The following is a 13,556-nucleotide window of genomic DNA, read 5'->3' on the forward strand; positions in this document are numbered from 1 at the left end:
TGTACTACCTCAGTGCACTGTTGTAATGATTTAATCTGTAAGAACTGTATGCAATTTTTTCACTGTACTTCAGTACGTGTCAATAATAAACCAATTTGCCAATTTTTTTTCTTCCAAGGGCATGTTTTAATCAAGTTACCTCTTGTTCTTTTAAAGCTCAGCCAATATAAGTCCTATTTGGATAAGATTATTTCAGTATTTCAATGTTTGCAGATGAAATATATTTTGAAAATTTGCAAACTCAAAGGAAGTAATTGACTTAAGAAATATTTTGACTAAAATTAACATTCCGGTTGAGGTAATTTAATATACAGGAATGTGAAGAGATGAGAAATTGTTGAAAGAATGGGCATGGATCATAAACTAATATCATGCAGTAATTATATATATAAAACTAATATAAACAGCTTTGATACTGGATACCGTTTGAACGTTACTGGACTTGGTAACTACAGGAGCAAATTTAAATTGATAATTATGAGAACCTTTGGAGATAACATTTTTATTAAAGGAGTGAAGGGTTAGTTTATGAAGAAAGGTTGATCGGGGTAGCCTATATTCACTGGAGGATAGTAGACTGACATGTATGATCTTGAAGGGTATTTCTAAGGTGGAGGAGCACACAAAATGCTTGTGGAGCTCAGCAGGTCAGGCAGCCGCTTTGGAGAGGAATAAGTGACTTAGCAAAGACTAAATGGGCTGAAGGGCTATGATTCTTTGAGCAGTCAGCATTTTGGGCCATGACCCTTCATCAGGACTGGAAAGGAAGGAGGAAGAACCATCCTGGCCTTCCTCCGGCATTTTGCGTTTGTGTGTATTGCTCTGGATTTCCACCATCAGCAGAATCTCTTGTGTTTTTGAAAAGGTGGATGCTAATTGGTTGTTCCCCTGTGGTCCATAGTTTGATTAGTTGGCTGGTGGTGTAGCGGCATCTGCATTTGACTTTGAGGCGAGTGGTCCCGGGTTCAAAAGCAGCTGGCTTTTTGTGCGCTTTTCATCCGTGCTGCTGGGTTGAGGGTCAAGCTAGCAACTTGGCCTCATAATAAACAGACAAAATGGTAAAGAAACAGCAAGGTTGCTGCCCAATGTATCGCAAGGTGCGGAGAGGAACAACAATTAAAATAGTTTCAGATGGAGGTGAAGAAGAACTTCTTCTCCCAGAAGGTTGTGAATTTTTAGAACAAGAGTCAAGGAATATGAGAGGCAGGTGGCAAAGTGGTGTTGAGGTTAACATCAGATCAACCATGATCTTATTGAATGGTGAATGGGCTTGTGAGGACAACTGATCTATTCCAAGGCAACACTCACAAAATGCTGGAGGAACTCAGCAGGACTCAGTCGATTTTATTCCTTTCCATAGATGCTGCCTGACCTGCTGAGTTCCTCCAGCACTTTTTGTGTGTTGACCTATTCCTGCTTCTGTTTTTCAGTCATTCATACTACAAATCATGTTATTCCTGATCTCTTACCTAATAATTTCAGCAACTCACTCTGGAATAAGGAGCATGACTGAGAAACCCATAAATCTTACTACTGTTTTTGCTTACACTATTCACATGAAATGTGGTCAGTCATTCGTGTTGAGTGGTAGTTGGATATGTCTGTAGAAAAATAATTATGATTTTCTTGTTCTTTTTTCAGTATTTGAGATTTTAGCTTTCATATTTGTACAGTACTTTTGTACTGGGGAAAATACTTTCATGTCATAATGGATATTTATAGAACAGGGAGGTCCGTTCAGCTTATCAAACCATGTTGCTGACAGCTCTTTCTGAGATCAAAGAGACTGCTCCACTGCCTCGTTGTTTCCCCATTATTCCTGCTTAGGAAGGAGAGATAAATGCTTGCAGTTTCAACTACTTCCTATGGCAGGACAGCTTCTTGCCCCAGGATCTTTTTTGCAATTGAATTCTTTCACTTCAAAGTCAAATTTGAGCTTATTGCCATATGCACAAGTACCTGTCTGCACAGGTGTAATGAAAAACTTGCTTGACGCACATAGCATCCTAGATGCAGCATTCACAAGAAAAACATAAACATAAATTATACACAATCTTTACAAGAAAATGCAATTAGAACCAAGAAAGGCCATTTTGGTGCAAAGTGATCATAGTGTTACTAAACTGTAGTCAAAGGTTTGGTAGCTGTTCTTGAACCTGCTGGTTTGGGACTTGTGGCTTCTCAGCCTCTTCCTCGATGATAAAAGATGGCATGGCCCGCAAGATGGGGATCTTTGATGATAGAAGTTGCTTTCTTGAAACAATGCCTCCTATAGATACTACCAGTGGTGGGGAGGGATGTTCCGATGTATGTATTGGTTAGAGTCAATTACTCTGTGCATCTTCTTGCAGTGTTGTGCATTTGAATTGCTTTAGCAGATGGTGATGCAACCAGTCAGGATACTTTCAACTGTGCATCTTGAAGGACAAAGTAATAAATAGCTGAAAACAAAATGCTTCAATACTATTAACAAGAGAAAACCTGCAGATGCTGGAAATCCGAGCAATACACAAAATGCTGGAGGAACTCAGTAGGCCAGGCAGCATCTATGGAAAAAAAGTACAGTCAATATTTCAGCCCAAAATGTCGACTGTACTTATTTCTATAGATGCTGCCTGCCTGCTGAGTTCCTCCAGCATTTTGTTTGTGTTGCTTCAATACTATTATACATGGCTAAGTCAAATAGTTTTTAGATGGTATTTGTATGCAATATGTTTTCTTCACTGCATCCATCTTAACTTTACTCTTTTCTTTTGTATCCTCAAGGTTTTCTTCACTTGGTGCTCATGAGACAATCATGATGGTGATATTTTAGGAACTTGCCACATAGTATGGCTGCTTTTCGATCCCAGCGTGTTACAAGGTCTTCAGTTGGGTCGAATGGTTTGGATGAAAACTTCTGCGGACGAACTTTGAGGAATCGGAGCATAGTTCACCCTGATGATTCCTCCCCTCTTCCTCAGTTAAGATCGCGATCACCGAAGAAGAAGCAAGAAGCCACACCACAACAGAAAGGCACAAGCAGTGGGAAAGTTAGTGAATGTAAGCAGCACCAGACCCGAGAGTCCTGGGCGAGCCCTAGAAAAAGGGGACCCTTCTGTTCTGAGAAAGATATTCACGAGAAAAAGCCTTTGGACATCTGTGACCCGGTATTACCCGTCTTCAAACGGGTAAAACGATGCTCCCGCTCAGAGCCTGTGGATGGCTTGGAGGAAGCATCACCACCAGTTAAGAACGAAAAGACTTCACTCGAGCGGAGAGGCTCGGCTGTAAGCAATGATGGGGACTCAGCGCAGCTCAAACGTGCTCGACGCTTTCTTTTACTGGATGATTGTGACAAAAGGGAGATCAAAAGAGTGAAGGACTTGGATGGCGGACATGAGGATTCATTGCTGCTGAAGGAGGTGTCTGCTCACCAGGCTGCTAATGGGATCAATGAGAAAGATGTTGCTGCTGCTCCAGAGCATAGTGAGTGTGAACCTCTTCATTTGAACAATAAACCAAAACATGTTGATATGCGCGCTCCCATTTCACCAACAGAAACTGAAAACATTAATTCCGGTGGTCATTCACCACTGCTCAATGGCAGTAAGTTGGCCACAATTTCAGAGCCTGATGTGCCTTCTAGAGACTCGGAGTGGGAAGACCACAAGACAGTAAGTGACTGCCACTCTGGGTCGCAAACCAGTCAGTCACAGCAATCTACTGCTTTTTTAGCAACTGAAAACCCATCGCAAATCAGGGAATCAGAGGAAGAAGTCGACGTTGTGGGGTATAGCTCATCCCTGTTGAAGGAGCAGTGTTTTGAAAATACCGGTTGCAGTATAGATGCTGCTCAGGATGTTGAACAGATCTCAGGGATGGCTGACTATTCTGCAGTGCCAGACTCTGGATTAGGGTCCTTCTTTAAATCCCAAGAACACAGATATGCACTGAGAACTTCGCCAAGGAGGGCTGCAGTTAACAAGGGCAGCCCTCAAAAGATGTGTTCACCCCCCAGGGACAATGGGCAGGTGGAAGATAAATTTCCCAGTCTTAATGAATGTGACATGGACATCGGTGCAGTAGTGGCTGCAGACAGGGAACGTTGTGCGAAATTGGAAGAGGATGACTCTCAGGCTAAAAGGGAGCTGCCTCTAGATGGGGCTGGAGACAATTGCAGTGGTAATGTACCCAACTCACCTGCGCAGCAGGGGCTGGATAGAGGGCATTTGCCCCCAAGCAGGGAGAATAGCAGCCAACAGTCTAGAGAAGAGGAGGAGGAGGAAGAGCCTGATGTATACTACTTTGAATCTGACCATGTGGCACTGAAACACAACAAAGAGTATGTGTAACTATGGTAACCATGACATCAGTTTTTCTTTGTTCCCTTTTTCAAACGACGTCTGGTTTTGCCTATTTTCACAAAGCACGTTGAATGCAAACAGAATTATTTGTTTTGCTGATACCTCAACAGTTTATGAATATCCTTTGTACATACGTAGGGAAGAAAAGTTGTTTGAGAGTACTTAAAATGTTGCTGACTTCATGTGTACGTAGCATAGGTACATCAGCATGGAGGTAATTTTCTTGCTAAAGGCACTGATTTGGTAAAATGTGATATGAGATTTTGGAGTTTGGGGGAATCATGATATGGAAGCTAGAACCATTATTGATAGGAATATTATGTGCAGCTCTATGTTAATTGAAAAGATATAGTAGAGAATGTTCTTTTACAATGTTTTTATATAGATAACTTCCTTATGGAATGTATCTCTGGTGAGACTATGACTAGATTGCAAATGTTGGGATGTATTTTTTGATGTGGAGCCCACTGAAAAATAATTTGAAACCTCTTCTTAGTTTTAGTTTAATTTTATCATTTTGTGTTTAATACCCTTTGTCGCTGATATATTCTTTGTTTGGATAATTAGAATCCCCAAATTCAGTAGTATGGACCTCAGTGCGTGCAGCATTGCAGTATAATTTTCTTCATTTGTACATGAGCCAAATTCGCTTCCCCAAGATCCCCTGCATTTGCTTAGAGAATTTGTGAGTTTGTTAGCAAAAAAAAAGCATTTCTTTGATAAAGCAGTTTGATAAAACCATAGTCAAGTTTTGAATTTCCGGCATCTTTATAGTGGACGACTTGAAATCATTTTTATATATATATATAAAGCGCCATCCTGCCTTGGTAGCTTTGCACTTGTGTATTCATCGGTACTTTGTCCAGCAGTTGGCATGAATATGAGCAGGTGTCGCGAAAGGAGATCTTTTATTTTGAAAGCACTATTCATGGCCCTAAAGCACTCTGCAGCTTTTGAAATATTTTTGAATTTGTACCATATTGTTGTTTAGGAAGTGTAGGAGGCACTTTGTGCACGGAAAGAGCTCACAAACAACATCAGATTAATCACCAAATAATCAGTTTTCAGAGTTTTATTGAGGATAAATGTTGGCCAGGATTTACCATTTTGCTTCTTTAAATGATTCTGTTGAATCGTTTATGTTTCTCAGAAAGTAGCCACAGTCTCTGTTCGTTATCTCATATGAACGAAGGCACGCACTACAATGATGCACTTGTACTGAAGTGCCAACAAGGTTATGCACTCAGGTTTGGAATGAGCATAAACCCTTGATGCATTTGAGAATGTTACTAATAAAGGTTGGCTTTGTGAGCAATTGCTTGTTGTGCTAAACCAGAAAGAGATAGATGATGATTTCCCCAACATCATTTGTACATGAGCCAAGTTCACTTCCCCAAGATCTCCTGCATTTGTTTAGAGAATTTGTGAGCTTGTTGGCAAAAATAAACATTTCTTTGATAAAAAGGAAGAAAACAAACATAAGTACTTGGAAGGCCATTTCCCCCATTTAGCCTGATCTTGGCTATCTGCACATAGCTTCACCCTTCAGAGTGTGGTTTGAGTAAGGAATGAGCTGTAGGCAGAGGTGTGGATGTGGATTCAATTTCAACATTCAAGAGAAAATTGGATAGGACATGGATGGGAGGGGTAGGGAGTGCTATGGTCTGGGTGCAGATCAATGGGACTAGGCAGATAATAATTCAGCATGGGTGAGATGGACCGAGGTTCTGTGCTCTAGTACTCTACAACTCCAGCTACCTTTTCCTCCATGTTCCTTGTACCCTAAATTACCAGTACCTTATCAATCTTCTATTTACAATTGACCAAGCACCAATTGCCATCTGATATAAAAAAAAATCTCACAATAATACTAAACTCTAATGTAGCGCATACAAAATGCTGGAGGAGCTCAGCAGGTCAGGCAACATCTATGGCAATGAATAAACAGTCTCGTCCTGAAACATCGACTGTCTATTCATCTCCATCGATGCTGCCTGACCTGTTGAGTTCATTCATTATTTTGTATGTGTTACTTTGGATTTCCAAAATCTGCAGGATCTCTCGTGTTTATGTTTTAATGTAGAAGTGTTAACCCATTTTTGAAAAGTCTTGGATCCAATTTTAGACTTGACCCCCACCCCCAACCAGTGGAAGCACTTTCAAGAGTCAAGATTATTTTTGTCATTCTCAGTACGTAGGTGTAAAGGAGAATGAAATGATTGTTACTTCTGATCCAATACAGCATAAACAAAACAAGCATAAAGAACACAATAAAAAAAAGATAAGTATTAAGATATACAGGCTGATTGTATGCAAATGAAGTGATACTGGGTACTGTACATAAAGTGACTCTGACAGGAAATGATAAAGTGGTGGTAGGGTGAGTTAATGGGTGGAGGTGTTGATCAGCTGATGGTTTGGGGTAAGTAACTGTTTCTGAGTCTGGTGGTCCTAAGTGTAGATGCTGTGTAACCTCTTTCCTAGAAGTGGGACAAACAATCCATGAGTAGGGTGGGTGTAATCCTACATGATGGTGATGGCCCTTTTCTGGCATATCTCTAATGATTCCCCTTAATGTTATGTCAGTGAAATCACCCCTTAACCAGGTTGACAAACCTGATGTCTGCATTCTCCTTCTAATTTAATCGCTTGGATTTAAAATACCATTCAGATAAACATTCATCTTCCAAAGGCAGATGTTTCTGATGGTGTCTAGACTGCTCTCAGTAATCAGATATGATCTAACCAGAATGTGGTACAGCTGGAGTTTAATTCTACCGGCTCTGAATGCACTCGTGTTTATACTGCACATGGGACTCGAGATTGCACCAATCTTTCCTCAGCCTTTCACAATATCTAGCCTTGAACTTCTCAGTTTTTACCGGCAGCTGAGAAAATACACCCGAAGGCCCACTTAAAAGAAAATAATTTTACGCTCATGAACTTCTGTGTCAGCAATAGTTTATAATGTTAACCATGCACTTGCTTGAAGAATGAAGATTTTAAACTGTAGATTTTGCACATGGTCGATTGACCAATTTCACTTGTTTGTGAACATGTCACTAACTAAAAATACAAGTGACACAGATGACATATAGGTTTACACATTGTTGCTAAAAATTTAATTGCAATTAATTGTAGAAATCAAAAAGTAATGTATTTACCAAAGCTTTTTCTTAAATACCTGCAAAAGCTGATTTTGTTCAACTTTGATAATTACCTAAAAGGCTCCCGTAAATGTTTTTCCTTTAAATCTGAAAATTATTTTTGTTGTTGCTGGTGGTGTAGATCAGGGTAATAACCCAAAGCTACGAATTTGAATTTTGCCATGGAAATTTGAAAATATGGTTAATAATCAAGATTTATAAAAATGTAGTCGTAATAATAATGACCACAAATCTTCCTGACTCTTGTAAAAACCTGGTTCACTAATATCCTTTGTGAGACAAAATTTGCCGCCCTGACCTTGCTATAACTCTTGATCTGCTGCAGTGTGGTTAACTCTCAGTTTCTCTCTGAATGTCAGACAAACACCCATCCACTGTATCACATCCATCAAGGAACAAAAACAAGTATTAATCCGCAGTGAAGATGGGAAAGGGAAAGGTTAGGACAAGGAGCATACCTGATGAGGTTAGTGTTTCCCTGATGGAAGTTTGAAGCAAAGTCATCTGACCAATGAGTTCATGGGACAGTTGGAGAGAGAATTTGGTCCTTTGTTGCTGGAAAAAAAATAAAGGCAGTTTAAGAACATAAATACAGTAAGAATTTCAGTGTGCAGGGTGTCAGGACCTACGCAGCAGATCAGCCTGTGCTGATGGAGAGAGGAGAACAAGAAGAGAGAGAGAGAGAGAGCTCCCTTGCGCGCACACCCCCCTTCTGTGCCCACCCCCTCGGACACACCCCCCTCAAAACCCCTCCTCCTGTCCTTGCACTCCCTCGTACTCCCTCTCTCATTCTCCTGGAGGAACCCAGCAGACCAGCAGGTTAGCTAGAGCTAGTTTCTATATAGAGGGATAAACAGTTGACATTTTAGACCGAGACCTTTCATCTGGATTCTTCCCCAGGGCATCACTGCTCAATACAAGAGGACATGGCTTTAAGGTAAGGGTGGGAAGTTCAAGGGGGATATTAGAGGAAGGTTTTTTACTCAGAGAGTGGTTGGTGCGTGGAATGCACTGCCTGAGCCAGTGGTGGAGGCAGATACACTAGTGAAGTTTAAGAGACCACTAGACAGATATATGGAGGAATCTAAGGTGGGGGCTTATATGGGAGGCAGGGTTTGAGGGTCGGCACAACATTGTGGGCTGAAGGGCCTGTACTGTGCTGTACTTTTCTATGTTCTGTGTTCTGTGGACTAGAAGGGAAGAGGGAAAGAAGCCAGAATAAGGAGGTAGCGGGGAAGGGATGGAGTACAAGCTGGCAGGTGAAACTATGTAAAAAGGTTGATGATGTGGCCCATCCTGATACAGAGAGAGCTTCTCTATTGAAATCAATATTGAATTTCGAAGACAGCAAAGTACCCTGACAGGAGCTGAGGAGCTCTTTCCTCAAGCTTATATTAGTCCTCATTATAACAGTATGAAGGCCAGATTCAAAAAGGGTGGTATGGAGTATAGGATAAAGATAAGTTGAGTGGAGCAAGAGCAGGCTGAAACAGTGGATAGGTTGGGGCAAATCTGTTAGTGGATCTTCAGAGTTCAAAGTAAATTTATTATCAGAGTACCTATATGTTACATATACTGCCTTGAGATTCATTTTTTTTCAGGCATTAGCAGGAAAAAAAGTCAATAGAATTTTACAAAAAATAACTAGAATGACTGACAGACACCAGTATGTAAAAGAAGGGAAACTGTACACATACAAAATAATACTGAGAGCATGAGTTGTAAATAGTTTGAGTATGAAGGTTATAGAATCAGTTCAGAGCAGTGGTGAGTGAAGTTATCCACACCAGTTTAGGAGCCTGATGGTTGTTGGTTAATAACTAGTGTGTGGATCTTTAACAGGATGCCAGAGGTGGGCTGTGGGATAGGGAGCTCCAAGGCAGAAAGCTATGGAGGGAAGACCTCCCAAGGAAATGGTCTCCTTTATTGCCTGAGCGCTATTCAAATTCCAATGTAAATTCATTATCGAAGTACATATTTGTCACCATATATAACCCTGATATTCACTTTCTCAAGGGCGTACTCATGAAATCCAAGAACTATAATAGAATCCGTGAAAGACTGGAACCAACAAGGTGGACAAACAACCAAGGTGCAAAAGAGTAACTTAATAGTAATAATACATAAATAAGCAATAAATACTGAGTACATGAAATGAAAAGTCCTTGAAGGAGAGTCCATAGGTTGTGGGAACAGTTCAGTGATGGGTGAGTGAAGCTGAGTGAAGTTATTCCCAATGGTTGAAGGGTAATGACTGTTCCTGAATCTGGTGGTGTGAGACCTGAGGCTTTTGTACCTTCTTCCTTATGGTAGCAGCGAGAAGAGAGTATGTCCTGGGTGTTGAGATCCCTGATGGTGGACGCTGCCTTCCTGCAACAGCACTCTGTGTAAATGTGCTCAGTGTAGGGGGGGGGGGGGAGGGGGCTTGAACCGTGAGATCTTTGTAGGATTTTCCATTCAAGGGCATTGGTATTTCCATCCCAGGCTGTGGTGCAGCCAGTTGATATACTCTCCACCACACATCTTTAGAAGTTTATCGAAGTATTAGATATCACGCTGGATCCTTGCATACATCTAAGGAATTAGAGGCGCTGCCGTGCTCTCTTTGTAATTGAACTTACGGGCTAGGCCTGGGATAGGTCCTCTGAAATAAGGATACTGAGGAATTTAAAGTTTCTAACCCTCTCCACCTCTTATCCCCTCATGAGAACTAGCTCATGGACCTCTGTTTTCACCCTCCTGATGCATCTCCTCCTCCACATATGGTAATGGAGATTGTGGAGATGTTAGACAATAAGACCTTAGAGCAGAATTAGACCATTCAGATCATCAGGTCCGCTCCACCATTTCATCATGGCTGATTCCAAATCTCATTCAACCCCATACACCTGCCTTCTCACCATATCCTTAGTTGCCATGACCAATCAGGAAACTATCAGCTTCTGCTTTGAATATACCCATGGACTTGGCCTCCCCCGCAGTCTGTGGCAGAACATTCCACAGATTCACTACTCTTTGACTAAAAAAAATTCCTCCTTATCTCTGTTCTAAAAGGTCGTCCCTCAATTCTGGATACCTCCACCAGAGGAAACATCCTCTCCACATCCACTTTATCTAGTCCTTTCAGCATTCACTAAGTTTTAATGAGATTCCCACACATTCTTCTAATTTCCAGTGAGTACAGGCCCAAAGTTACCAGATGCTCCTTATATGTTAACCCCTTCATTCTTGGAATCATCTTCGTGAACCTCCTCTAGATTCCAATGACAATACTTCTTTTCTGAGATAAGGGGCCCAAAACTGTTGACAATACTAGTTACTAGCCTGACTAGTGTCTTGTAAAGCTTCAGCATTATTTAATTGTTTTTCTGTTCTATTCCCCTTGAAATAAATGCCCACATTGCATTTGCTTTCTTCACCTCAGACTCAACCTGTGAATAAACCTTCTGGGAGTCTTGCATGAAGACTCCCAAGTCCCTTTGCACCTCTGATGTATGAATTTTCTCCCCATTTAGATAATAGTCTACACTATTGTTCCTTTTACCAAAATGCATTTTCATGCATTTTCCAACACTGTATTCCACTTGCCACTTTTTACCCATTCTTCCAGTTCATCCAAATCCTGCTGTAATTGCATTGCTTCCTCAGCACTACCTACCCTTCCGCCTATCTTTGTATCATCCGCAAACCTTTCCACAAAGCCATTAATTCCACTATCTAAATCATTGACAATGTGAAAAGTAGCAGTCCCAATACTGACCCCTGAGAGACACCACTATAGCCACTGGCAGCCAACCAGAAAATGCCCCCATTATTCCCACTCGCTGCCTCCTGCCTGTCGGCCATTCCTCTATCCATGCTAGTATCTTTCCTGTAAAACCATAGGATTTTATCTTGTTAAGCAGTCTCATGTGAGGCACCTTATCAAATGCTTTCTGAAAATCTAAGTCAGTGACGTCCACTGCCTCTCCTTTGTCCACCCTGCTTGTTACTTCCTCAAAGAATTCTAACAGATTTGTCAGGCAAGATTTTCCTTGACAGAAATTATGCTGACTGACTGATTTTATCATTAGTCTCCAAGTACCCCAAAACCTTGTCCTTAATAATGGACTCCAGCACTATCCTAGCCTCTGAGGTTAGGCTAACTGGCCTATAATTTCCTTCCTCTTATCTTCCTCCCTTCTTAAAGAGTGGAGTGCCATTTGCAATCCTGTAGTCCTCCGGAACCATGCCAGAATCAAGTGATTCTTGAAAGATCATGACCAATGAAACTGTTATTTCTTAAGCAACCTCTTTCAGAACTCTGGCATATAGTCCATCTGGTCTAGGTGGCTTATCCACCTTAAGACCTATCAGTTTGCCTAGCACCTTTTCCTTTGTAGTAGCAATAGCACTCACGGACCTCTGGCACACAATAAAGACTGAAGCAAATTACTTATAAAGTGTATCTGCCGTTTCTTTGTCCCCCAGTACTACCTCACCAGCATCATTTTCCAGTGCTCCAATATCAACTCTCATCTCCCTTTTATTTTTTATATAACTGAAAAAACTTAGTATCCTGCTTTGTTTTATTGGCTAGTTTGCCCTCATATTTCATCTTTTCTCTTCTTAGAGCCTTTTAAGTTGCCTTTTGTTGGATTGTAAAAGCTTCTCAGTCATCCAGCTTCCCACTCACTTTTGCTACATATGCGCTTTCCTTGGCTTTTATTTCCCTTGTCAGCCACGGTTGCCTACCCCTGCCATTTGAGAACTACTACTTCAGTGGGACATATCTAGCCTGTGCCTTGTGAGCTATTTCCAGAAACTTCAGTCATCTGTGCTCCGCTGTCATCCCTGCCAGCATCCTCCTCCAATCCACCTGGGCAACCTCTCTCATGCCTCTGTAATTCCCTTTATTCCATTGTGATACTGCTATTTGTGTCTTGTGTTTCTCCCTCTCAGATTGCAGTATGAATTCAATCATATTGTGATCATGCCTCCTAGGGGTTCCTTTACGTTAAGCTAATTAATAAAATTGGGATTATGACACAACACCCAGTCTAAGATGGCCTTTCCCCAAGTAGGCTCGAGCACAAGCTGCACTAAAAAGCCACCTTGCGGGCATTCAACAAATTCTCTCTCTTGCGATCTGACATTAATCTGGTTTTCCCAATCCTCTTGCATATTGAAGTCCCACTTTACAATTGTGATATTACCCTTTCCAGCCCCCTTTGTAATCTCAACCCCACATCTTGGCTACTATTTAAAGGCCTAAATATGATTCCCATAATGGTTTTTTCACCTTTACAGTTTCTTAACTGCACCCACAAAGATCCAACATTCTCTGACACTGTCACCTCTTTCTAAAGATGTAATTCCATCTCTTACCAATAGTGCCACACCACCGCCTATGCCGTCCAGCCTGTCCTTTCAATACAAGATATATTCTTTTATGTTAAACTCCCAACTATGACCTTCTTCCAGCCACAACTCAGTGATGCCCACATAGTCATACCGACCAATCTTTTGCAGCATGGGTTCATTCACCTTATTCTGAATGCTACATGCATTTACATACTGCACCTTCAGTCCTGCATTCTTGACCCTTACAAATCTTGCCTCTGTGGTACAACTTTGCTCTTTGCTCTGCCTGAAGTTGTACCCAATCATTGGCTTGTCCTTCCTTACATTTATATTACATATTACATCATCTGCTTGTAAACCTGCTGGCTCATCCTCAGCTCTATCATACTGGTTTCCATCTCCTGCCATAATAGTTTGAACCACTCCCATGAGCTCTAGTAAACCTGCCCGCAAGAATATTGGTCCCCCTCAGATTCAAGTGCAACCTGTCCCTTTTGTACAGGTCACACCAGACCCAGAAGTCCCAATGATTCAGAAATTTGAACCCCTGCCCCTTGTTCCAATTCTTCAGCCATGCATTTATCCGCCACCTCGTTCTATTTCTATCCGCACTGTTGTGTGGCACAGGCAGCAATCCTGAGATTACTACCCTTGAGTTCCTGCTTCTCAGCTTCTTTCCTAATTTCCTGTATTCTGTTTT

General features: G+C 41.4%; 1 protein-coding gene across 5 annotated transcripts in view; it reads left to right on the forward strand.

Moving 5' to 3' along the window:
- The window catches only part of zzz3 (zinc finger, ZZ-type containing 3), a 182,851-nt gene that overhangs the window by 70,435 nt on the left and 98,860 nt on the right, over nucleotides 1–13,556 (forward strand). For all 5 annotated transcript variants that reach the window (XM_072273342.1, XM_072273340.1, XM_072273341.1 and 2 more), the window contains one exon: nucleotides 2,767–4,324. In XM_072273342.1, coding sequence (XP_072129443.1) covers nucleotides 2,832–4,324 — 1,493 coding nt within the window. In that variant the 5' untranslated portion in view covers nucleotides 2,767–2,831. The remainder of the gene's footprint in view (nucleotides 1–2,766; nucleotides 4,325–13,556) is intronic.

Source organism: Mobula birostris, chromosome 12 (genome assembly GCF_030028105.1).
Source record: "Mobula birostris isolate sMobBir1 chromosome 12, sMobBir1.hap1, whole genome shotgun sequence".
NCBI classification, from domain to species: Eukaryota; Metazoa; Chordata; class Chondrichthyes; order Myliobatiformes; family Myliobatidae; genus Mobula; species Mobula birostris.